The sequence below is a fragment of the Oncorhynchus kisutch genome, linkage group LG18 (genome assembly GCF_002021735.2).
Source record: "Oncorhynchus kisutch isolate 150728-3 linkage group LG18, Okis_V2, whole genome shotgun sequence".
In the NCBI taxonomy this organism is placed as follows: Eukaryota; Metazoa; Chordata; class Actinopteri; order Salmoniformes; family Salmonidae; genus Oncorhynchus; species Oncorhynchus kisutch.
The window spans coordinates 5896189-5923406 of NC_034191.2; the positions used below are offsets into that span (position 1 = coordinate 5896189).

The window sequence follows — 27218 nt, forward strand, 5'->3', positions numbered from 1 at the left end:
AGCAGAAATTAGTTAGTTAGTTACTTTGGATCAGGTCTAAACCAGGATTATATCAGAGCAGAAATTAGTTAGTTAGTTACTTTGCATCAGGTCTAAACCAGAATTATATCCGAGCAGAAATTAGTTAGTTGGTTACTTTGGATCAGGTCTAAACCAGGATTATATCTGAGCAGAAATTAGTTAGTTAGTTACTTTGGATCAGGTCTAAACCAGGATTATATCCGAGCAGAAATTAGTTAGTTAGTTACTTTGGATCAGGTCTAAACCAGGATTATATCCGAGCAGAAATTAGTTAGTTAGTTACTTTGCATCAGGTCTAAAACCAGAATTATATCAGAGCAGAAATTAGTTAGTTAGTTACTTTGGATCAGGTCTAAACCAGGATTATATCAGAGCAGAAATTAGTTAGTTAGTTACTTTGCATCAGGTCTAAACCAGAATTATATCTGAGCAGAAATTAGTTAGTTAGTTACTTTGGATCAGGTCTAAACCAGGATTATATCAGAGCAGAAATTAGTTAGTTAGTTACTTTGCATCAGGTCTAAACCAGGATTATATCCGAGCAGAAATGAGTTAGTTAGTTACTTTGGATCAGGTCTAAACCAGAATTATATCCGAGCAGAAATGAGTTAGTTAGTTACTTTGGATCAGGTCTAAACCAGAATTATATCCGGGCAGAAATGAGTTAGTTAGTTACTTTGCATCAGGTCTAAACCAGGATTATATCTGAGCAGAAATTAGTTAGTTACTTTGGATCAGGTCTAAACCAGGATTATATCAGAGCAGAAATTAGTTAGTTACTTTGCATCAGGTCTAAACCAGAATTATATCCGAGCAGAAATTAGTTAGTTAGTTAGTTAGTTACTTTGGATCAGGTCTAAACCAGGATTATATCCGAGCAGAAATTAGTTAGTTAGTTACTTTGGATCAGGTCTAAACCAGAATTATATCCGAGCAGAAATGAGTTAGTTAGTTACTTTGGATCAGGTCTAAACCAGAATTATATCCGAGCAGAAATGAGTTAGTTAGTTACTTTGCATCAGGTCTAAACCAGAATTATATCTGAGCAGAAATTAGTTAGGGTCCTTTGGATCAGGTCTAAACCAGAATTATATCCGAGCAGAAATTAGTTAGTTAGTTACTTTGGATCAGGTCTAAACCAGGATTATATCTGAGCAGAAATTAGTTAGTTACTTTGCATCAGGTCTAAACCAGAATTATATCCGAGCAGAAATTAGTTAGTTAGTTAGTTACTTTGGATCAGGTCTAAACCAGAATTATATCAGAGCAGAAATTAGTTAGTTACTTTGGATCAGGTCTAAACCAGGATTATATCCGAGCAGAAATGAGTTAGTTAGTTAGTTACTTTGGATCAGGTCTAAACCAGGATTATATCCGAGCAGAAATTAGTTAGTTAGTTACTTTGGATCAGGTCTAAACCAGAATTATATCAGAGCAGAAATTAGTTAGTTAGTTACTTTGGATCAGGTCTAAACCAGAATTATATCAGAGCAGAAATTAGTTAGTTAGTTACTTTGCATCAGGTCTAAACCAGAATTATATCAGAGCAGAAATTAGTTAGTTAGTTAGTTACTTTGGATCAGGTCTAAACCAGGATTATATCCGAGCAGAAATTAGTTAGTTAGTTACTTTGGATCAGGTCTAAACCAGAATTATATCCGAGCAGAAATGAGTTAGTTAGTTACTTTGGATCAGGTCTAAACCAGAATTATATCCGAGCAGAAATGAGTTAGTTAGTTACTTTGCATCAGGTCTAAACCAGAATTATATCCGAGCAGAAATTAGTTAGTTAGTTACTTTGGATCAGGTCTAAACCAGGATTATATCTGAGCAGAAATTAGTTAGTTACTTTGCATCAGGTCTAAACCAGAATTATATCCGAGCAGAAATTAGTTAGTTACTTTGGATCAGGTCTAAACCAGGATTATATCCGAGCAGAAATGAGTTAGTTAGTTAGTTACTTTGGATCAGGTCTAAACCAGGATTATATCCGAGCAGAAATTAGTTAGTTACTTTGGATCAGGTCTAAACCAGGATTATATCAGAGCAGAAATTAGTTAGTTACTTTGCATCAGGTCTAAACCAGAATTATATCCGAGCAGAAATTAGTTAGTTAGTTAGTTAGTTACTTTGGATCAGGTCTAAACCAGGATTATATCCGAGCAGAAATTAGTTAGTTAGTTACTTTGGATCAGGTCTAAACCAGAATTATATCCGAGCAGAAATGAGTTAGTTAGTTACTTTGCATCAGGTCTAAACCAGAATTATATCTGAGCAGAAATTAGTTAGGGTCCTTTGGATCAGGTCTAAACCAGAATTATATCCGAGCAGAAATTAGTTAGTTAGTTACTTTGGATCAGGTCTAAACCAGGATTATATCTGAGCAGAAATTAGTTAGTTACTTTGCATCAGGTCTAAACCAGAATTATATCCGAGCAGAAATTAGTTAGTTAGTTAGTTACTTTGGATCAGGTCTAAACCAGAATTATATCAGAGCAGAAATTAGTTAGTTACTTTGGATCAGGTCTAAACCAGGATTATATCCGAGCAGAAATGAGTTAGTTAGTTAGTTACTTTGGATCAGGTCTAAACCAGGATTATATCCGAGCAGAAATTAGTTAGTTAGTTACTTTGGATCAGGTCTAAACCAGAATTATATCAGAGCAGAAATTAGTTAGTTAGTTACTTTGGATCAGGTCTAAACCAGAATTATATCCGAGCAGAAATTAGTTAGTTAGTTACTTTGCATCAGGTCTAAACCAGAATTATATCTGAGCAGAAATTAGTTAGGGTCCTTTGGATCAGGTCTAAACCAGAATTATATCCGAGCAGAAATTAGTTAGTTAGTTACTTTGGATCAGGTCTAAACCAGGATTATATCCGAGCAGAAATTAGTTAGTTAGTTACTTTGGATCAGGTCTAAACCAGAATTATATCCGAGCAGAAATGAGTTAGTTAGTTACTTTGCATCAGGTCTAAACCAGAATTATATCTGAGCAGAAATTAGTTAGGGTCCTTTGGATCAGGTCTAAACCAGAATTATATCCGAGCAGAAATTAGTTAGTTAGTTACTTTGGATCAGGTCTAAACCAGGATTATATCTGAGCAGAAATTAGTTAGTTACTTTGGATCAGGTCTAAACCAGGATTATATCAGAGCAGAAATGAGTTAGTTACTTTGCATCAGGTCTAAACCAGAATTATATCCGAGCAGAAATTAGTTAGTTAGTTAGTTAGTTACTTTGGATCAGGTCTAAACCAGGATTATATCCGAGCAGAAATGAGTTAGTTAGTTAGTTACTTTGGATCAGGTCTAAACCAGAATTATATCAGAGCAGAAATTAGTTAGTTACTTTGGATCAGGTCTAAACCAGGATTATATCCGAGCAGAAATGAGTTAGTTAGTTAGTTACTTTGGATCAGGTCTAAACCAGGATTATATCCGAGCAGAAATTAGTTAGTTAGTTACTTTGGATCAGGTCTAAACCAGAATTATATCCGAGCAGAAATTAGTTAGTTAGTTACTTTGGATCAGGTCTAAACCAGAATTATATCCAAGCAGAAATTAGTTAGTTAGTTACTTTGCATCAGGTCTAAACCAGAATTATATCTGAGCAGAAATTAGTTAGGGTCCTTTGGATCAGGTCTAAACCAGAATTATATCCGAGCAGAAATTAGTTAGTTAGTTACTTTGGATCAGGTCTAAACCAGGATTATATCCGAGCAGAAATTAGTTAGTTAGTTACTTTGGATCAGGTCTAAACCAGAATTATATCCGAGCAGAAATTAGTTAGTTAGTTACTTTGGATCAGGTCTAAACCAGGATTATATCTGAGCAGAAATTAGTTAGTTACTTTGGATCAGGTCTAAACCAGGATTATATCAGAGCAGAAATGAGTTAGTTACTTTGCATCAGGTCTAAACCAGAATTATATCCGAGCAGAAATTAGTTAGTTAGTTAGTTACTTTGGATCAGGTCTAAACCAGGATTATATCCGAGCAGAAATGAGTTAGTTAGTTAGTTACTTTGGATCAGGTCTAAACCAGGATTATATCCGAGCAGAAATTAGTTAGTTAGTTACTTTGGATCAGGTCTAAACCAGAATTATATCAGAGCAGAAATTAGTTAGTTAGTTACTTTGGATCAGGTCTAAACCAGAATTATATCCGAGCAGAAATTAGTTAGTTAGTTACTTTGCATCAGGTCTAAACCAGAATTATATCTGAGCAGAAATTAGTTAGGGTCCTTTGGATCAGGTCTAAACCAGAATTATATCCGAGCAGAAATTAGTTAGTTAGTTACTTTGGATCAGGTCTAAACCAGGATTATATCCGAGCAGAAATTAGTTAGTTACTTTGGATCAGGTCTAAACCAGGATTATATCAGAGCAGAAATTAGTTAGTTAGTTACGTTGCATCAGGTCTAAACCAGAATGATATCTGAGCAGAAATTAGTTAGGGTCCTTTGGATCAGGTCTAAAATCATATAATGGTCACAAGTTTCAGGTGGAAAGACGTTTTGACAGACAGCCCTAAAACTGGACACTGAGCCCCACCTGCTGTTTGTAAATGGTATTACACATTATGGAGCCAAACGTTACACACATCCTGTAAACAGATAAGTTAACAATCATTTAAAAAAATAACTAGAAAATATATATTTTAATCAATAATTGTTGACAGTGAAACCATTCCCTCCATGTTTCTTATTGCCTACACAATGCAGTACTTTCTACCAGAGTCTTATGTGACCTGGACAAAAGTAATGTCCTTAATAGGGAAAAGGGTGCCATTTGGGACAGACTACTATATAAATTATAATCTTGCAGACTCAAATTGTCTCTCCTCTCCTCCAGTCACATCCCATTAAGTCCCGCCCAGACACCTGCCTTTCTCCACTCCAGTCTCTCCTGTCTCTCTCTCCACTCCAGTCTCTCCTGTCTCTCTCTCCACTCCAGTCTCTCCTGTCTCTCTCTCCAATCCAGTCTCTCCTGTCTCTCTCTCCACTGATCTCTCCTGTCTCTCTCTCCACTCCAGTCTCTCCTGTCTCTCTCTCCACTCCAGTCTCTCCTGTCTCTCTCTCCACTCCAGTCTCTCCTGTCTCTCTCTCCACTGATCTCTCCTGTCTCTCTCTCCACTCCAGTCTCTCTCTCCAATCCAGTCTCTCCTGTCTCTCTCTCTCTCTCACTCTCACTCTCACTCTCACTCTCACTCCAGTCCAGTCCAGTCCAGTCCAGTCCAGTCCAGTCTTTCTCCACTCCAGTCTCTCCTGCCTCTCTCCACTCAGGCTGTGATGGATTCCATCAACAGGAGGGGCTGACCTGTAACAGGGTGTCGTCATGGTGACTCCAGCCACAGCCCAGGCCTCAATAAACACTCTATAATGTAGTGCTGCAGTAACAGAGCCCTGTTCCCCCTCTGCTGTCTCCTCTCTTCCACTGCACTGTGTGGAACGGACACACACCCACCCACCCTGTCACTGTCAATTACCCCTGTTCCAGAGATCAGTTCCGGACTCCATCAAGCCACTGATCAGCCGTGTTAGTTAGATGAGTGACATGGTGTGTTTGTGCGAGTGCCTGCGCAAGTGTCTGAGGAGTGACGGGTTGCTAACGCAGGCCAGCCAGGGTGACTCCCCTGTCAACATAACGTCTGTGTCCGCAGGACAGCCTGTTCCCTATTAAGTGCACTATGTAGAGAATAGGTAGCCATTTGGGTCAGAAACTTGTCTTCACAAGGACTCAAATATAGTAGGGGAGGACAGAGATAGGTTGGGCTTAATGGCATATGTTTTTGTCCAAGGAAAACAACGGTACATGAATCTCCTGATCTGTCCCTTTAGTCGTTACAGACCAGAGTAGATTGACAAGGAGGGATGGGCTCAGGGAGGGGAAATCACAGTTGCTCCTTGTTTTCATACAGTGGGGCAAAAAAGTATTTAGTCAGCCACCAATTGTGCAAGTTCTCCCATTTAAAAAAGATGAGAGGCCTGTAATTTTCATCATAGGTACACTTCAACTATGACAGACAAAATGAGAAAAAAAATCCAGAAAATCACATTGTAGGATTTTTAATGAATTTATTTGCAAATGGTGTAAAATAAGTATTTGGTCAATAACAAAAGTTACTCAACACTTTGTTATAGAACCTTTGTTGGCATTGGCAATGACAGAGGTCAAACGTTTTCTGTAAGTCTTCACAAGGTTTTCACACACGGTTGCTGGTATTTTGGCCCATTCCTCCATGCAGATCTCCTCTAGAGCAGTGATGTTTTGGGGCTGTTGCTGGGCAACACGGACTTTCAACTCCCTCCAAAGATTGTCTATGGGGTTGAGATCTGGAGACTGGCTAGGCCACTCCAGGACCTTGAAATGCTTCTTACGAAGCCACTCCTTCGTTGTCCGGGCGGTGTGTTTGGGATCATTGTCACGCTGAAAGACCCAGCCACGTTTCATCTTCAATGACCTTGCTGATGGAAAGAGGTTTTCACTCAAAATCTCACGATACATGGCCCCATTAATTCTTTCCTTTACACGGATCAGTCGTCCTGGTCCCTTTGCAGAAAAACAGCCCCAAAGCATGATGTTTCCACCCCCATGCTTCACAGTAGGTATGGTGTTCTTTGGATGCAACTCAGCATTCTTTGTCCTCCAAACACGACGAGTTGAGTTTTTACCAAAATGTTCTATTTTGGTTTCATCTGACCATATGACATTCCCCCAATCTTCTTCTGGATCATCCAAATGCTCTCTAGCAAACTTCAGACGGGCCTGGACATGTACTGGCTTAAGCAGGGGGACACGTCTGGCACTGCAGGATTTGAGTCCCTGGCGGCGTAGTGTGTTACTGATGGTAGCCTTTGTTACTTTGGTCCCAGCTCTCTGCAGGTCATTCACTAGGTCCCCCCGTGTGGTTCTGGGATTTTTGCTCACCGTTCTTGTGATCATTTTGATCCCACGGGGTGAGATCTTGCGTGGAGCCCCAGATCGAGGGAGATTATCAGTGGTCTTGTATGTCTTCCATTTCCTAATAATTGCTCCCACAGTTGATTTCTTCAAACCAAGCTGCTTACCTATTGCAGATTCAGTCTTCCCAGCCTGGTGCAGGTCTACAATTTTGTTTCTGGTGTCCTTTGACAGCTCTTTGGTCTTTGGCCATAGTGGAGTTTGGAGTGTGACTGTTTGAGGTTGTGGACAGGTGTCTTTTATACTGATAACAAGTTCAAACAGGTGCCATTAATACAGGTAACGAGTGGAGGACAGAGGAGCCTCTTAAAGAAGAAGTTACAGGTCTGTGAGAGCCAGAAATCTTGCTTGTTTGTAGATGACCAAATACTTATTTTCCACCATAATTTGCAAATAAATTCATAAACAAATCCTACAATGTGATTTTCTGGATTTTTTTTCCTCATTTTGTCTGTCATAGTTGAAGTGGACCTATGATGAAAATTACAGGCCTCTCTCATCTTTTTAAGTGGGAGAACTTGCACAGTTGGTGGCTGACTAAATATGTTTTTGCCCCACTGTAAGTGCCAAGCAAATACACTGCAATACACCTCCCTCCTCTCCTCCCCTCTCCTCTTCAGTGTCCCTCTCCACCTCCCTCCTCTCCTCCCCTCTCCAGTGTCCCTCTCCACCTCCCTCCTCTCCTCCCCTCCCTCCTCTCCTCCCCTCTCCTCTCCACCTCCCTCCTCTCCTCTCCTCTTCAGTGTCCCTCTCCACCTCCACGTCCCTCTCCTCCTTGCCTATCCTCCTGCCTGTCCTCCTCTCCACCTCCCTGTCCCTCTCCCCCTCCCTTTCCTCATGCCTGTCCTCCTTTCCTCCTGCCTGTCCTTCTGCCTGTCCCTCTCCTCCTGCCTGTCCCTCTCCTCCCTCCTCCATGTCCCTCTCCACCTCCTCCCTGTCCTTCTTTCCCCCTGCCTGACCCTCTCCTCCTCCATGTCCCTCTCCACCTCCCTGTCCCTCTCCACCTCCTCCCTGTCCTTCTTTCCCCCTGCCTGTCCCTCACCTCCTCTCTGTCCCTCTCCTCCCTGTCCCTCTCCTCCTCCTCCCTGTCCTCCTCTCCTCCTCCCTGTCCTCCTCCCTGTCCTCCTCTCCTCCTCCTCCCTGTCCCTCTCCTCCTCCTCCCTGTCCCTCTCCTCCTCCTCCCTGTCCCTCTCCTCCTCCTCCCTCTCCCTCTCCTCCTCCTCCCTCTCCCTCTCCTCCTCCTCCTCCTCTCCTCCGCCTCAGTCTTTCCCCTACAGAGACCTGACCCGTTCTTTTCATTTTCCTCCTGGCTGTAAGCAGGACAATCACGCTGCTACAGTTTGGCAGCTTCTCAATGAGACAGGTTGGCCTCGTGTTCAGAATGGCCCCATGCAACAGACCTCCTCTCACCTCTGGCTCCCATCTATCTCTCTCTTTTCATCCCTCACTGACTGTGCTTGTCCCAGCATGTCTGACTTCAGCGGCTGCTCTGAGGTCTTGAAAGTCAGTTTTCAGCGGTCCTGCTTTTCACCTGCTGTTCTGAAACGGTGTGGTCTTCTCTTTATCACAGTGTGTGTGTGGTCTTTATCACGGTGTGTGTGGTCTTCATCACGGTGTGTGTGGTCTTCTCCCTCTTTCCGGATCACATAGAGGAAGATTTTTCTCAGAATGAGCTTTTTTCCCCCAGACATGTCTGGGCACATTGGACATAAATGTTTATTTTCTCTCTGTCTCTCGACAAAACGGTTCTCTACAACATTTCACAGTCCATAGATACCCACTAGAAGCTGAAGTTGAACCAAACCACGACTGAAAACAACCGTACAGTGCTGTAAATGACAAGTAGGAAACCAATTTATTTGATATGATATACACATTATAATATTTACATACAGAGTAATAAAAGCACAATGGGTTGTTTCACAAGCATTATAATTATTCATATAATTATTGGAGGGTTTATGTTTACACATATTCGCCATCTTGATTGGGGGGGGGGGGGGGGGGTCTGTTGTGGTGGCAAATATCATCAACACCAATTCACTAGATGAATAAATAAAATCAAGGCTATTGATAGTGCATTATCGGTGGTGAACAAACGGAGAACTGCAAGAAATTAATTTCTTAACAGAAAAAGACTGTGAAAAAAAATGTGCACGAAGAGTTATTATTCACAAAAGATAATGTAGTAATCAGAACCGGTGGAATGAAGAGCCGTAAAGGAACATGGTTGACCAACAACAACAACAAAAAACAAGACGAAAAAATGATTACAAATTAATAATATGACAATTCAAGTAAAACAGGATTTTGTTAACTTAAAAAACACAATTCCCTTAGCCTCAGTGAGGCTTCTATGTCATCAGAGAACAAACCAAATAGTTGTAAGACTAAAAAGCTAGTCAGCCTGGTTTCGGTTTTTCAAAACAGGAAGTCAAAATTATATACACGAACGAAGAAAGTAAAATTACGCCAAAAAAATAAAAACGCATCTGTGTTCCTAGGATAAAAATGAAAACACACACCTATTAGTAAACTTTGCAAGACTTGACTAGGCTGTCCTCAAACCTTGATCTGTGGAAGGATTCAGATAATATCCTATTGTACAAAAGCTGTCTCTCAGACAAGGTTCCCTTTGTGTCAGTCAACTTCGGTTCAACATACTATGGGGAGTCGCACTCTCGCGACTTCGGTTGAAGGATCTACGATCGCGCCTGACAGGGCTGACGAAATCCGCGCTTCCCTGGAAGCTCCGACTTTCCACAGGGGACACGCGCTAGGCTCGGATTCATACCTTGAATTATTCCGCTTTCACCTCGATGTGAACCCGACCGATTCAGGCTACTAAAACAAACAATTAGAAAGCGAGACGTTACATTGCGCCAACTAAACTGTCCTCCAGTCACACGGTTATAGTATTTCTCTGAAAGATAATTTCTGAGTAGCTTGTCTCGGCTTAGTGCATGCTCAGGTGGCCCTCCCTCCAACCAGTCAGTGTGCCCATGTAGAATTCTTGAGGAAGTTTAGTGTTACCGATGGCAACTTTCTCTGTGGATGGTTTGACAAATCAACTGTAAATTTCGGTGTTCCTCAAGGTTCCGTTTTAGGACCACTATTGTTTTCTCTATATATTTTACCTCTTGGTGATGTCATTCGGAAACATAATGTTAACTTGTCACTGCTATGTGGATGACACACAGCTGTACATTTCGATGAAACATGGTGAAGCCCCAAAATTGCCCTCGCTAGAAGCCTGTGTTTCAGACATAAGGAAGTGGATGGCTGCCAAATGTTCTATTTTTAAACTCGGACAAAACAGAGATGCTTGTTCTAGGTCCTAAGGAACAAAGAGATCTTCTGTTGAATCTGACAATTAATATTGATGGTTGTACAGTCGTCTCAAATAAAACTGTGAAGGACCTCGGCGTTACTCTGGACCCTGATCTCTCTTTTGACGAACATATCAAGACTGTTTCAAGGACAGTTTTTTCCATCTACGTAACATTGCAAAAAACTTTGTCCAAAATGATGCAAAAAAATATATCCATGCTTTTGTCACTTCTAGGTTAGACTACTGCAACACTCTACTTTCCAGCTACCAGGATAAAGCATTAAATAAACTTCAGTTAGTGCTAAACACGGCTGCTAGAATCTTGACTAGAACCACAAAAATGTATCATATTACTCCAGTGCTAGCCTCCCTACACTGGCTTCCTGTTAAGGCAAGGGCTGATTTCAAGGTTTTGCTGCTAACCTACAAAGCATTACAAGTGCTTGCTCTTTGGTCCTGCCGTACATACCTACACGTACGCTACGTACGCTATGGTCACAAGACGCAGGCCTCCTAACTGTCCCTAGAATTACTAAGCAAACAGCTGGAGGCAGGGCTTTCTCCTATAGAGTTCCATTTTTATGGAATGGTCTGCCTACCCATGTGAGAGACGCAGACTCGGTCTCAACCTTTAAGTCTTTACTGAAGACTCATCTCTTCAGTGGGTCATATGATTGAGTGTAGTCTGGCCCAGGAGTGGAAAGGTGAATGGAAAGGCACTGGAGCAATGCCTGGCCGGTTCCCCTCTCTCCACTGGGATTCTCTGTCTCTAACCCTATTACAGGGGCTGAGTCACTGGCTTACTGGTGCTCTTCCATGCCGTCCCTAGGAGGGGTGCGTCACTTGAATGGGTTGAGTCACTGACGTGATATTCCTGTCTGGGTTGGCGCCCCCCCCCTCCTGTCTTATCCGGTGTCCTGTGTGAATTTAAGTATGCTCTCTCTAATTCTCTCTCTCTCGGAGGACCTGAGCCCTAGGACCATGCCTCAGGACTACCTGGCCTGATGACTCCTTGCTGTCCCCAGTCCACCTGGCCGTGCTGCTGCTCCAGTTTCAACTGTTCTGCCTGCGGCTATGGAAACCTGACCTGTTCACCAGACGTGCTACCTGTCCCAGACCTGCTGTTTTCAACTCTCTAGAGACAGCAGGAGCGTTAGAGATACTCTCAATGATCGGCTATGAAAAGCCAACTGACATTTACTCCCGAGGTGCTGACTTGCCGCACCCTCGACATCCACTGTGATTATTATTATTTGACCCTGCTGGTCATCTATGAACATTTGAACATCTTGGCCATGTTCTGTTATAATCTCCACCCGGCACAGCCAGAAGAGGACTGGCCACCCCACATAGCCTGGTTCATCTTTAGGTTTCTTCCTAGGTTCTGGCTTTTCTAGGGAGTTTTTCCTAGCCACCGTGCTTCTACACTTGCATTGCTTGCTGTTTGGGGTTTTAGGCTGGGTTTCTGTACAGCACTTTGAGATATCTGCTGATGTAAGAAGGGCTTTATGAATAAATTTGATTTGGATTTGATTTAACATTCAGTCTGTAAGGGCTCCACCGTCCATGAGAGGGCTGTATGCATAGAAGTGGCAAGCGCTTGAGCTCTGGTGCCAAGATAAAGGACTTGTTCCTTTTCAGTTCTCTGTGAGGGATCTCTCTCTCGGTCTCTCTCTGTCTGTCTGTCTGGCTCTCTCTCTCTCTCATAAAGGACTTGTTCCTTTTCAGTGCTCTGTGAGGGACATCCTTATGTTCCTAGAGGAGCTATTCTCTACTTTAAAAATGTACAATGTATTACTATTCTCAGCATCATGTGGGGATTGACGGAGCCTCACCGGGACTCACCTTCTGGTGGTGCGGTTCAGACGGATCTCTAAATCTATTAAATGGGGTTTGGCTCTGGATTTGGCGGCGCTGTACGCATCCCCCTTTGAGCCTCTGGAGTCTGGTGGATCTGAATATCCTCGCCTTCAAAGCCTCCCTGCTCATGGATCGGGGATCTCCCGCGCGTTATGCGTACACCCTTCACTGTACTCAGTCACCCCCCCCCCCAACTCTTAAGGTGAACTTGCGTCCAAATGCGCCCTTTTCTCCGACATTTTCCCTTTTCAGCCTCCTCTGTTTGCTTTCTGAAGAGCCATGGAGGTTACATGCCGTGTGTCCGGTGCGAACTTCACTTCACGTATATTGAACGGCCCTGGGTCATGTGACCAGCATATTGTTTTTTCTTTCTGTTTTGCTAATCCAGCAGGACGCTCTCTAAGCAGCGTCTCTCCCACTGGATTGTGGGGGATCTCTCTCTCTGGCATATAGCAGCAAGGGGTTACCTAGCGCGGTGTACGTGCCCACTCCACCAGGAGTCTGGCAACGTGTCGGCCATTGTTTAAAGCGTTGACTATAGGAGATAGTTGGGCATCGCCACACACTTGTGAGGTTTTATCGCTTGGATGTCACACAGTGTGCTTACGGCTGGGACCAGGGGACAAGGGGAAGTCACTAGGCAGCGCACAGTGTGACTGCCGCATCTGGTGGGGGTCAGGTTCATTTAGTATCCGTTAGGGTTGGGTTGGGGAGGGATTATATTTCCCCATAGTATGTTGTACCGAAGTTGACTGGCTGGAAGGGAACATAACGTTATGACTATAACTACTGTTTTCTGAAGGAGGTAAACGAGGTACAACACCTGTTTGGCCCTGCACCGCCCGTTCGGCTCGGTAAAGAGCGATATTAAATTGAAGGAATTAATCTGAGCCTCACGCTTATCACCTGTGGAAGGTGTGGCTTCCAGCAAGGAGAGGATGTAAATTGGCCTTGTCAGCCGTGATTCTAGATCCTTCACCCTGAAGAGCGACTCCCCTCTCTGTGTGTTGTACCTCGTTTCCCTCCTTCTTGGAACAGTAGTTATAGTCACAACACTGCGTTTCATGTGCTACAAACAAATACGCACACTTGACAACATACCATAGTACCCCCTGGTATCTGCCCCAATGGGCAGGAACCTATAGTACCCCCTGGTATCTGCCCCAATGTGCAGGAACCTATTGTACCCCCTGGTATCTGCCCCAATTGGCAGGAACCTATAGTACCCCCTGGTATCTTCCCCAATGGGCAGGAACCCATAGTACCCCCTGGTATCTGCCCCAATGTGCAGGAACCTATAGTACCCCCTGGTATCTGCCCCAATGTGCAGGAACCTATAGTACCCCCTGGTATCTGCCCCAATGTGCAGGAACCTATAGTACCCCCTGGTATCTGCCCCAATGTGCAGGAACCTATAGTACCCCCTGGTATCTGCCCCAATGTGCAGGAACCTATAGTACCCCCTGGTATCTGCCCCAATGTGCAGGAACCTATAGTACCCCCTGGTATCTGCCCCAATGGGCAGGAACCCATAGTACCCCTGGTATCTGCCCCAATGGGCAGGAACCCATAGTACCCCTGGTATCTGCCCCAATGTGCAGGAACCTATAGTACCCCCTGGTATCTGCCCCAATGTGCAGGAACCTATAGTACCCCCTGGTATCTGCCCCAATGTGCAAACCATGCCAAGCAACAGTATTGATAAGGGTCCATGATTGTACTGTCAGACAGTGAGCCAGCCAGCCAGCCAGCCAGTCAGTCTCTCACAGTTTGACCTCCACATCACCATATGATTGGATAAGACCCCTCCATGTCTCCGTATGATTGGTTGATTCAATAAGACCCCTCCCCTCCCTGTATTCCAGTATTGCTCCCAATGGAGGTACACTGACAAGGAGTGGATATAGCAGCTTGAAGTAGCTGTGCCATGCATATCTATGCACATGGAATATTGATGGGTGGGGATTGATTGATTGATTGCTTACTGATTCTTTCTTGAAGCTCATGGATGCTTCCCAAATGGCACCCTTTAGACCAGGGCCCTATAGAACCCTATTCCCTATATAGTGCACTACTTTAGACCAGGGCCCTATAGAACCCTATTCCCTATATAGTGCACTACTTTAGACCAGGGCCCTATAGAACCCTATTCCCTATATATAGTGCACTACCTTAGACCAGGGCCCTATAGAACCCTATTCCCTATATATAGTGCACTACTTTAGACCAGGGCCCTATAGAACCCTATTCCCTATATATAGTGCACTACTTTAGACCAGGGCCCTATAGAACCCTATTCCCTACATAGTGCACTACTTTAGACCAGGGCCCTATAGAACCCTATTCCCTATATAGTGCACTACCTTAGACCAGGGCCCTATAGAACCCTATTCCCTACATATAGTGCACTACTTTGGACCAGGGCCCTATAGAACCCTATTTCCTATATATAGTGCACTACCTTAGACCAGGGCCCTATAGAACCCTATTCCCTATATATAGTGCACTACTTTAGACCAGGGCCCTATAGAACCCTATTCCCTATATAGTGCACTACTTTAGACCAGGGCCCTATAGAACCCTATTCCCTATATATAGTGCACTACTTTAGACCAGGACCCTATAGAACCCTATTCCCTATATATAGTGCACTACTTTAGACCAGGGCCTATAGAACCCTATTCCCTATATAGTGCACTACTTTCGACCAGAACCTTATGGGCCCCCAAATAGGGAAAAGGGTGCCATTTGTAACTCATATAAAGCGCTCTGTCTGAGTGGTGAGACACACTGTCTGTAACCATCTGCTGATCTTGTACTCTAGCTCTGTAGTGTCTGACCCCCTGAGTCCGGGGGACAGTTCTCCCTGCGTAGCCAGATGTCCTCACCTTCCTCCCTACCCCCTTGGTCATCCACACTCATCCCAGCTAGGCCACGCTGCTTCCCCAGGTGGGAAAGTCTCATCCCTGGGGTGGTGGTCCCCATGGCTCCCTGTGGCTGGGGGTGTTTAGGGCCCCTCTCTTGGCCTTCCTCTCCCAGGGACAGGGCCCCGATAGGCCCATCTAGGTCTGTGTTGGACAGTGATTCAGTGGAGGGTCCTCTGACAGACAGGCAGAAATCATCACTAAAGATCTCTGTTTCTTTCACGTCTCCTCCTCCTTTCACCTCCTTCTCCTGCTGCGCCTCGTAGCGCTCCAGGTCAATCTGCTCCTCCACCCCGCGGTCTGTATCCCCTGCCTGCTCCTCCACCCCGCGGTCTGTATCCCCTGCCTGCTCCTCCACCCCGCGGTCTGTATCCCCTGCCTGCACCTCCCCCCGTTCCTTTCCTTCTCTTTGTCCCTGTCCCTCAGGCTCTTCAGAAGACAGTGGAGACAGAGGGGACTCCTGGTCCGGCTCGCTGTCGAAGACGATGTCTGTGTCGATAGTGAAACGGTTCCTCACCAGTTTCCTCCGGCCCAGGGTCCTCGCCGGGTCTGACGCTGCAGAGGGAAGAGAAACAGACAAGGTTTCAGTGGAATGAGTGAATGGATTAGATAACAACGGCAATAGATCACATATAAAATATACACCACGTAAAAGCTAGCTGCTAGTGGTTACCTGCTTTAAATCACACTGACACAAGCACACAGACGACCCACGTTCAATCACATAATCCACAATCCCATCCCCCCCCCACACGCCTCTTCCCTCCCGACAGCACCTACCTGCTCTGTTCATGGCAGGTCTGGCTCCCTTCAGGGCACAGAGGCGTTTGCCTCCGAAGGGGACATACTGCTGGTTGGGAGGTAGAGACTCTGTCTTCATCAGTTGACGTCGTTGTTTATCTCTTAAGATGGAGTGGACTGTCTTCAGGAAGTCCTTCTTACTGTCCACAGAACTGGACGAAAGAGAGATTTGAAAAGATTTGGCATGGGGTTCCCAGATCCTCAAAAAGTTATACAGCTGCACCATCGAGAGCATCCAGACAGGTTGCATCACCGCCTGGTACGGCAACTGCTCGGCATCCGACCGTAAGACGCTACAGAGGGTAGTGCATAAGGCCCAGTACATCACTGGAGCAGGGCTTCCTGCCATACAGGATCTATTTACCAGGCGGTGTCAGAGGAACCTAAAGTCATATACTGTTCTCTGTTACTGCACGGCAAGCGGTACCGGAATGCCAAGTCTAGGTCCAAAGGGCTCTTTAACAGCTTCTACCCCCCAAGCCATAAGACTCCTGAACAGCCAATCAAATGGCCTCCCGGACTATTTACATTGGCCCCCTTTGTTTTTACACTGCTGCTACTCACTGTTTATCATCTATGTATAGTCACTTCCCCCCTACCTACTGTACAAATTACCTCAACTAACCTGTACCCCAGCACATTACCCCCTGTATATAGCCTCCACATTGACTCTTGACTTGTACTGGTACCCCCTGCTGCTACTCACTGTTTATTATCTATGTATAATTACCTCGACTAACCTGTATCCCCACACACTGACTCTGTACCGGTACCCCCTGTATATAGTCTCATTACTAACCTGTATCCCCACACACTGACTCGGTGCCCCCTGTATATAGCCTCATTATTGTTATTTTATTGTGTTACTTTTTATTTATTGAACTGCACTGTTGGTTAAGGGCTTGTAAGTAAAGATTTCACGGTAAGGACTACACCTGTTGTACTCGGGCCATGTGACAAATAAACATGGATTTGATTGGTTTAATTTGTTGGATAATTAAAAACATTCTCAGATGGTTAATAAGACATACAGTTACGTACAATTAGGTTGTGGAGTCATTAAAACTAGTTTTTCAACCATTCCACAAATTTCTTGTTAACAAACTATAGTTTTGGCGAGTCGGTTAGGACATCTACTTTGTGCATGACACAAGTCCAACAATTGTTTACAGACAGATTATTTAACTTATAATTTACTGTATCACAATTCCAGTGGGTCAGAAGTTTACAAAACACTAAGTTGACTGTGCCTTTAAACAGGTTGGAATATTCCAGAAAATTATGTCATGGCTTTAGAAGTTTCTGATAGGCTAATTGACACCATTTGAGTCAATTGGAGGTGGATGTATTTCAAGGCCTACCTTCAAACTCAGTGCCTCCTTGCTTGATATCATGGGAAAATCAGAAGAAATCAGCCAAGATCTCAGAAAAAAAAATTGTAGACCTCCACAAGTCTGGTTCATCCTTGGGAGCAATTTCCAAACGCCTGAAGTTACCACGTTCATCTGTACAAACAATAGTACGCAAGTATAAACACCATGGGACCACGCAGCCGTCATACCGCTCAGGAAGAAGACGCGTTCTGTCTCATAGATATTAACGTACTTTGGTGTGAAATCAATCCCAGAACAACAGCAAAGTATCTTGTGAAGATGCTAGAGGCAACGGGTACAAAAGTATCTATATCCACAGTAAAACGAGCCCTATATCGACATAACCTGAAAGGCTGCTCAGCAAGGAAGAAGCCACTGCTCCAAAACCACCATAAAAAAAGAGGAATGGGCCAAAATTCACCCAACTTATTGTGGGAAGCTTGCAGAAGGCTACTCGAAACGTTTGACCCAAGTTAAGCAATTTAAAGGCAATGCTACCAAATACTAATTGAGTGTATGTAAACTTCTGACCCACTGGGAATGTGATGAAAGAAATAAAAGCTGAAATAAATCTACTCTCTACTATTATTCTGACATTTCACATTCTTAAAATAAAGTGGAGATCCTAACTGACCTAAAACAGGGATTTATTTTTAATTTTTACGAGGATTCAATGTCAGGAATGGTGAAAAACTGAGTTTAAATGTATTTGGCTAAGGTGTATGTAAACTTCTGACTTCAACTGTATATAGGTCAATAGCCACAGCATTAATCAGCATCAAGAAGCTTCCCCTCTTAGTGCTTTGGGCATCTGGAAAGGCACTATATTAATTAATTAATTAAATATGAAGATTTTTTTTTTACGATGAAAAAATATTGAGGGTGGTTCCAAAGTAAATCAGTGACTTAATGACAATGTTGTCTTCAGTCAGGACTGATAAACATTCTATCAGTTGGGTCAGGAGGCTCACCTGCAGCACAGGTGGAATGTCCTCTCCGGCCGTCCTTCTGACTCGGACTTGACGTGGACGATCTCACACACGGCAGAGCCCTCTCCGTCTGCAATGGCGCGCACACATGTTATAACCTCACATACAGAACAACTAATTTGTAGTCACTGACTATCTTTATCTCACTCCATCATGTCTATTCAGACAGAGAACATTACAAATAACATGTCTATTCAGAAAGAGAAGAACATTACAAAGAACATCATGTCTATTCAGAAAGAGAAGAACATTAGAAAGAATATCATGGCTATTCAGACAGAGAAGAACATTACAAAGAACATCATGTCTATTCAGAAAGAGAAGAACATTACAAAGAACATGTCTATTCAGAAAGAGAAGAACATTACAAAGAACATCATGTCTATTCAGACAGAGAAGAACATTACAAAGAACATCATGTCTATTCAGAAAGAGAAGAACATTACAAAGAACATCATGTCTATTCAGACAGAAAATAACATTACAAAGTCAATACAGGAATGGTTGAGTCTTTAGTGTGTCACTCAAGCCTCTGCCAAATGACTCAAATAATGCATTAATAAACTGTAAATGTATTTAACAGCATGGCTGAGTGTACTGTACCTTGGTTACTGAGGGCTCTATATTCAACTGTACCTTGGTTACTGAGGGCTTTATATTCAACTGTACCTTGGTTACTGAGGGCTCTATATTCAACTGTACCTTGGTTACTGAGGGCTCTATATTCAACTGTACCTTGGTTACTGAGGGCTCTATATTCAACTGTACCTTGGTTACTGAGGGCTCTATATTCAACTGTACCTTGGTTACTGAGGGCTCTATATTCAACTGTACCTTGGTTACTGAGGGCTTTATATTCAACTGTACCTTGGTTACTGAGGGCTCTATATTCAACTGTACCTTGGTTACTGAGGGCTCTATATTCAACTGTACCTTGGTTACTGAGGGCTCTATATTCAACTGTACCTTGGTTACTGAGGGCTCTATATTCAACTGTACCTTGGTTACTGAGGGCTCTATATTCAACTGTACCTTGGTTACTGAGGGCTCTATATTCAACTGTACCTTGGTTACTGAGGGCTCTATATTCAACTGTACCTTGGTTACTGAGGGCTCTATATTCAACTGTACCTTGGTTACTGAGGGCTCTATATTCAACTGTACCTTGGTTACTGAGGGCTCTATATTCAACTGTACCTTGGTTACTGAGGGCTCTATATTCAACTGTACCTTGGTTACTGAGGGCTCTATATTCAACTGTACCTTGGTTACTGAGGGCTCTATATTCAACTGTACCTTGGTTACTGAGGGCTCTATATTCAACTGTACCTTGGTTACTGAGGGCTCTATATTCAACTGTACCTTGGTTACTGAGGGCTCTATATTCAACTGTACCTTGGTTACTGAGGGCTCTATATTCAACTGTACCTTGGTTACTGAGGGCTCTATATTCAACTGTACCTTGGTTACTGAGGGCTCTATATTCAACTGTACCTTGCTTACTGAGGGCTCTATATTCAACTGTACCTTGCTTACTGAGGGCTCTATATTCAACTGTACCTTGGTTACTGAGGGCTCTATATTCAACTGTACCTTGGTTACTGAGGGCTCTATATTCAACTGTACCTTGGTTACTGAGGGCTCTATATTCAACTGTACCTTGGTTACTGAGGGCTCTATATTCAACTGTACCTTGGTTACTGAGGGCTCTATATTCAACTGTACCTTGGTTACTGAGGGCTCTATATTCAACTGTACCTTGGTTACTGAGGGCTCTATATTCAACTGTACCTTGGTTACTGAGGGCTCTATATTCAACTGTACCTTGGTTACTGAGGGCTCTATATTCAACTGTACCTTGGTTACTGAGGGCTCTATTCACTGTACCTTGGTTATTCAACTGTACCTTGGTTACTGAGGGCTCTATATTCAACTGTACCTTGGTTACTGAGGGCTCTATATTCAACTGTACCTTGGTTACTGAGGGCTCTATATTCAACTGTACCTTGGTTACTGAGGGCTCTATATTCAACTGTACCTTGGTTACTGAGGGCTCTATATTCAACTGTACCTTGGTTACTGAGGGCTCTATATTCAACTGTACCTTGGTTACTGAGGGCTCTATATTCAACTGTACCTTGGTTACTGAGGGCTCTATATTCAACTGTACCTTGGTTACTGAGGGCTCTATATTCAACTGTACCTTGGTTACTGAGGGCTCTATATTCAACTGTACCTTGGTTACTGAGGGCTCTATATTCAACTGTACCTTGGTTACTGAGGGCTCTATATTCAACTGTACCTTGGTTACTGAGGGCTCTATATTCAACTGTACCTTGGTTACTGAGGGCTCTATATTCAACTGTACCTTGGTTACTGAGGGCTCTATATTCAACTGTACCTTGGTTACTGAGGGCTATATATTCAACTGTACCTTGGTTATAGAGGGCTCTATATTGAACTGTACCTTGGTTACTGAGGGCTCTATATTCAACTGTACCTTGGTTACTGAGGGCTCTATATTCAACTGTACCTTGGTTACTGAGGGCTCTATATTCAACTGTACCTTGGTTACTGAGGGCTCTATATTCAACTGTACCTTGGTTACTGAGGGCTCTATATTCAACTGTACCTTGGTTACTGAGGGCTCTATATTCAACTGTACCTTGGTTACTGAGGGCTCTATATTCAACTGTACCTTGGTTACTGAGGGCTCTATATTCAACTGTACCTTGGTTACTGAGGGCTCTATATTCAACTGTACCTTGGTTACTGAGGGCTCTATATTCAACTGTACCTTGGTTACTGAGGGCTCTATATTCAACTGTACCTTGGTTGTAGAGGGCTCTATATTCAACTGTACCTTGGTTACTGAGGGCTCTATATTCAACTGTACCTTGGTTATAGAGGGCTCTATATTCAACTGTACCTTGGTTACTGAGGGCTCTATATTCAACTGTACCTTGGTTACTGAGGGCTCTATATTCAACTGTACCTTGGTTACTGAGGGCTCTATATTCAACTGTACCTTGGTTACTGAGGGCTCTATATTCAACTGTACCTTGGTTACTGAGGGCTCTATATTCAACTGTACCTTGGTTACTGAGGGCTCTATATTCAACTGTACCTTGGTTACTGAGGGCTCTATATTCAACTGTACCTTGGTTACTGAGGGCTCTATATTCAACTGTACCTTGGTTACTGAGGGCTCTATATTCAACTGTACCTTGGTTACTGAGGGCTCTATATTCAACTGTACCTTGGTTACTGAGGGCTCTATATTCAACTGTACCTTGGTTACTGAGGGCTCTATATTCAACTGTACCTTGGTTACTGAGGGCTCTATATTCAACTGTACCTTGGTTGTAGAGGGCTCTATATTCAACTGTACCTTGGTTACTGAGGGCTCTATATTCAACTGTACCTTGGTTACTGAGGGCTCTATATTCAACTGTACCTTGGTTACTGAGGGCTCTATATTCAACTGTACCTTGGTTACTGAGGGCTCTATATTCAACTGTACCTTGGTTACTGAGGGCTCTATATTCAACTGTACCTTGGTTACTGAGGGCTCTATATTCAACTGTACCTTGGTTACTGAGGGCTCTATATTGAACTGTACCTTGGTTACTGAGGGCTCTATATTCAACTGTACCTTGGTTACTGAGGGCTCTATATTCAACTGTACCTTGGTTACTGAGGGCTCTATATTCAACTGTACCTTGGTTACTGAGGGCTCTATATTCAACTGTACCTTGGTTACTGAGGGCTCTATATTCAACTGTACCTTGGTTATTGAGGGCTCGGACTTGGAGCGTGTCTGTGGAGATCATGTGACGGAAGCGGAATGTGTCCTTGTCTTCAGACGAGATTGACGACACTCGATGGGAGCCACCCTGAGAGACACAGACAGCCCTTAGATACGCCCCCCAGACAGCCCTTAGATACGCCCCCCCAACAGACAGACAGATGCTCGATGGGAGCCACCCTGAGAGACACAGACATTCCTTAGATACACCCCCCAGACAGACAGATGCATCCCCCCCCACCCAACAGACAGATACGCACCCCCCCCCCAACAGACAGATACGCACCCCCCCAACAGACAGATGCGCCTCCGCCCCCCCCTACAGACAGATACGCACCCCAACAGATCCATAAATGATTGCCAAAGCATCTATATAGTGCTTATGAAGATGTTATGAATGCTCTATAAAGCCTTTCTAAGTTAATAAGTTACTGGGATGTGGCCATTTTAGTTCATTTAAGGCAGGTTGGTTTAGATGGCTGTGTGATATGCCTTTTACAATTCATCAACTGGTACCAGTGACCCACTGGACTAGTTATGGAAGGTACCACTGGCCCAGTGGACTAGGTATGGAAGGTAACACTGACCCAGTGGACTAGTTATGGAAGGTACCACTGGCCCAGTGGACTAGGTATGGAAGGTAACACTGGACTAGGTATGGAAGGTACCACTGACACACTGGACTAGTTATGGAAGGTACCACTGACCCAGTGGACTAGGTATGGAAGGTACCACTTGCCCACTAGACTAGGTATGGAAGGTACCACTGGCCCAGTGGACTAGGTATGGAAGGTACCACTGGCCCAGTGGACTAGGTATGGAAGGTACCACTGGCCCAGTGGACTAGGTATGGAGGGTAACACTGGACTAGTTATGGAAGGTAACACTGACCCACTGGACTAGTTATGGAAGGTACCACTGGACTAGATATGGAAGGTAACACTGACCCAGTGGACTAGGTATGGAAGGTACCACTGACCCACTGGACTAGGTATGGAAGGTACCACTGACCCACTGGACTAGTTATGGAAGGTACCACTGACCCAGTGGACTAGGTATGGAAGGTACCACTGACCCAGTGGACTAGGTATGGAAGGTACCGCTGGACTAGTTATGGAAGGTAACACTGACCCAGTGGACTAGTTATGGAAGGTAACACTGTACTAGTTATGGAAGGTAACACTGGACTAGGTATGGAAGGTAACACTGACCCAGTGGACTAGTTATGGAAGGTACCACTGACCCAGTGGACTAGTTATGGAAGGTAACACTGGACTAGTTATGGAAGGTAACACTGGACTAGGTATGGAAGGTACCACTGACCCAGTGGACTAGGTATGGAAGGTACCACTGGACTAGTTATGGAAGGTAACACTGACCCAGTGGACTAGTTATGGAAGGTAACACTGGACTAGTTATGGAAGGTAACACTGGACTAGGTATGGAAGGTAACACTGACCCAGTGGACTAGTTATGGAAGGTAACACTGACCCAGTGGACTAGGTATGGAAGGTACCACTGACCCAGTGGACTAGTTATGGAAGGTAACACTGGACTAGTTATAGAAGGTAACACTGGACTAGTTATGGAAGGTACCACTGACCCAGTGGACTAGGTATGGAAGTGATGCTTCAACAAAGCCAAATAAATTAGAACCACTTGATGGGAATGGAATATCGAGGTTAGAATTCAGAGAAACTATGGTTGAAAGGTTTGGTTGTGTTAAGAGACGGAACTTACCATTTTCTTCTTCTGCTTGGATCCATCCTTACACACAAACACTGCGGCTGTCCTGAAGACTGAACCATGAAGAGGACGATGGAAGGGGGTAGCAGAAAGATTTCACTGTCTATGTAATACGTTTCAAATACATGAAATAAGCTACCATAATACAGTATTATGTTAATTGGAGTGATCGGGCTTGCACTCAGTCCCAAATTGTCTGTGGTCAAAAGTAGTGCACTATAACAGGAATAGGGGACACAGTCTATGTCATTAGACAGAGTGGTACATGTATCCCCTTATGTAACAGACAGCCATCTTAAGAGTGATCTAGAGAAGGTTCTAAGTAGCTTTGTCCCATTCTAGAACTAGAACCCCATTAGCTACATGGTTCTGAGAGCTACATGGTTCTGAGAAGGCCACATCAGATGCACACTAGGTATTGCCCTTAACGTACTGAATGCAGCCAGTTGGGGTTCTTTCTTCCATTTGCCCAGGGAGGAGGGAGGGTTGATCCAGGCTACGCTGGTGTGGAGCAGCAAGTCACCCATCGACAGATCAGCAACCTACAACACACAACACAACCATGTTACACCCATGTTATAACACAGCCATGTTACAGCCATGTTACAACCATGTTACACCCATGTTATAACACAACCATGTTACACCCATGTTACAACACAGCCATGTTACACCCATGTTACAACACAACCATGTTACAACACAACCATGTTACACCCATGTTATAACACAGCCATGTTACAACCATGTTACAGCCATGTTACAACCATGTTACACCCATGTTACAACACAGCCATGTTACACCCATGTTACAACACAGCCATGTTAAAACACCCATGTTACAGCCATGTTACAACACCCATGTTACAGCCATGTTACAACACAACCATGTTACAACACAACCATGTTACAACACACCCATGTTACAACACACCCATGTTACAGCACACCCATGTTACAGCACACCCATGTTACAACATACCCATGTTACAACTATGTTACAACACACCCATGTTACAACATACCCATGTTACAACATAACTATGTTACAACACACCCATGTTACAACATACCCATGTTACAACTATGTTACAACACACCCATGTTACAACATACCCATGTTACAACTATGTTACAACACAACCATGCTACAATAACAACACACCAATGTTACAGCAATCCAATCCCTCAACATACTCTGGGAAATTCTCCAACGACCTATTCCCTATTTAGTGCACTACTTTAGACCAGAGCTATGGCACCCTATTCCCTATTTAGTGCACTACTTTAGACCAGAGCTATGGCACTCTATTCCATATTTAGTGCACTACTTTAGACCAGAGCTATGGCACCCTATTCCCTATTTAGTGCACTACTTTAGACCAGAGCTATGGCACCCTATTCCCTATTTAGTGCACTACTTTAGACCAGAGCTATGGCACCCTATTCCCTATTTAGTGCACTACTTTAGACCAGAGCTATGGCACCCTATTCCCTATTTAGTGCACTACTTTAGACCAGAGCTATGGCACCGTATTCCCTATTTAGTTCACTACTTTAGACCAGAGCTATGGCACCCTATTCCCTATTTAGTGCACTACTTTAGACCAGAGCTATGGCACCCTATTCCCTATTTAGTGCACTACTTTAGACCAGAGCTATGGCACCCTATTCCCTATTTAGTGCACTACTTCAGACCAGAGCTTTGGCCCTTTTCAAAATAAGTAGTGTGTAGCAAATAGGGTGTAATTTGAACTACACAGCCACTGATACCACAGACACACCTGGCGAACATGAGGAGACTCCCAACAACACTGTACCTCTGTCTGGATACCACAGAACATGAGGAGACTTCCAACAACACTGTACCTGTCTGGATACCACAGAACATGAGGAGACTTCCAACAACACTGTACCTGTCTGGATACCACAGAACATGAGGAGACTTCCAACAACACTGTACCTGTCTGGATACCACAGAACATGAGAAGACTTCCAACAACACTGTACCTGTCTGGATACCACAGAACATGAGGAGACTTCCAACAACACTGTACCTGTCTGGATACCACAGAACATGAGGAGACTTCCAACAACACTGTACCTGTCTGGATACCACAGAACATGAGGAGACTTCCAACAACACTGTACCTGTCTGGATACCACAGAACATGAGGAGACTTCCAACAACACTGTACCTGTCTGGATACCACAGAACATGAGGAGACTTCCAACAACACTGTACCTGTCTGGATACCACAGAACATGAGGAGACTTCCAACAACACTGTACCTGTCTGGATACCACAGAACATGAGGAGACGTCCAACAACACTGTACCTGTCTGGATACCACAGAACATGAGGAGACGTCCAACAACACTGTACCTGTCTGGATACCACAGAACATGAGGAGACTTCCAACAACACTGTACCTGTCTGGATACCACAGAACATGAGGAGACTTCCAACAACACTGTACCTGTCTGGATACCACAGAACATGAGGAGACTTCCAACAACACTGTACCTGTCTCGATACCACAGAACATGAGGAGACTTCCAACAACACTGTACCTGTCTGGATACCACAGAACATGAGGAGACTTCCAACAACACTGTACCTGTCTCGATACCACAGAACATGAGGAGACTTCCAACAACACTGTACCTGTCTGGATACCACAGAACATGAGGAGACTTCCAACAACACTGTACCTGTCTGGATACCACAGAACATGAGGAGACTTCCAACAACACTGTACCTGTCTGGATACCACAGAACATGAGGAGACTTCCAACAACACTGTACCTGTCTGGATACCACAGAACATGAGGAGACTTCCAACAACACTGTACCTGTCTGGATACCACAGAACATGAGGAGACTTCCAACAACACTGTACCTGTCTGGATACCACAGAACATGAGGAGACTTCCAACAACACTGTACCTGTCTCGATAACACAGAACATGAGGAGACTTCCAACAACACTGTACCTGTCTGGATACCACAGAACATGAGGAGACTTCCAACAACACTGTACCTGTCTCGATACCACAGAACATGAGGAGACTTCCAACAACACTGTACCTGTCTCGATACCACAGAACATGAGGAGACTTCCAACAACACTGTACCTGTCTGGATACCACAGAACATGAGGAGACTTCCAACAACACTGTACCTGTCTGGATACCACAGAACATGAGGAGACTTCCAACAACACTGTACCTGTCTGGATACCACAGAACATGAGGAGACTTCCAACAACACTGTACCTGTCTGGATACCACAGAACATGAGGAGACTTCCAACAACACTGTACCTGTCTGGATACCACAGAACATGAGGAGACTTCCAACAACACTGTACCTGTCTGGATACCACAGAACATGAGGAG

The 27218-nt window shown here is 44.0% G+C and overlaps 1 protein-coding gene across 1 annotated transcript in view; it reads right to left on the reverse strand.

Annotated features, from left to right (window-relative positions):
- Window positions 1-8817: 8817 nt before the first annotated feature.
- Window positions 8818-27218, reverse strand: part of LOC109879675 (T-lymphoma invasion and metastasis-inducing protein 1) — a 129468-nt gene continuing 111067 nt past the window's right edge. The window contains exons 23-28 of the mRNA XM_031796303.1: window positions 24251-24359; window positions 23812-23870; window positions 22051-22159; window positions 18246-18333; window positions 15881-16053; window positions 8818-15655 (exon numbers count right to left, since the gene is read on the reverse strand). Of these exons, the coding sequence (XP_031652163.1) occupies window positions 14997-15655; window positions 15881-16053; window positions 18246-18333; window positions 22051-22159; window positions 23812-23870; window positions 24251-24359 (1197 nt within the window). The 3' untranslated portion in view covers window positions 8818-14996. The remainder of the gene's footprint in view (window positions 15656-15880; window positions 16054-18245; window positions 18334-22050; window positions 22160-23811; window positions 23871-24250; window positions 24360-27218) is intronic.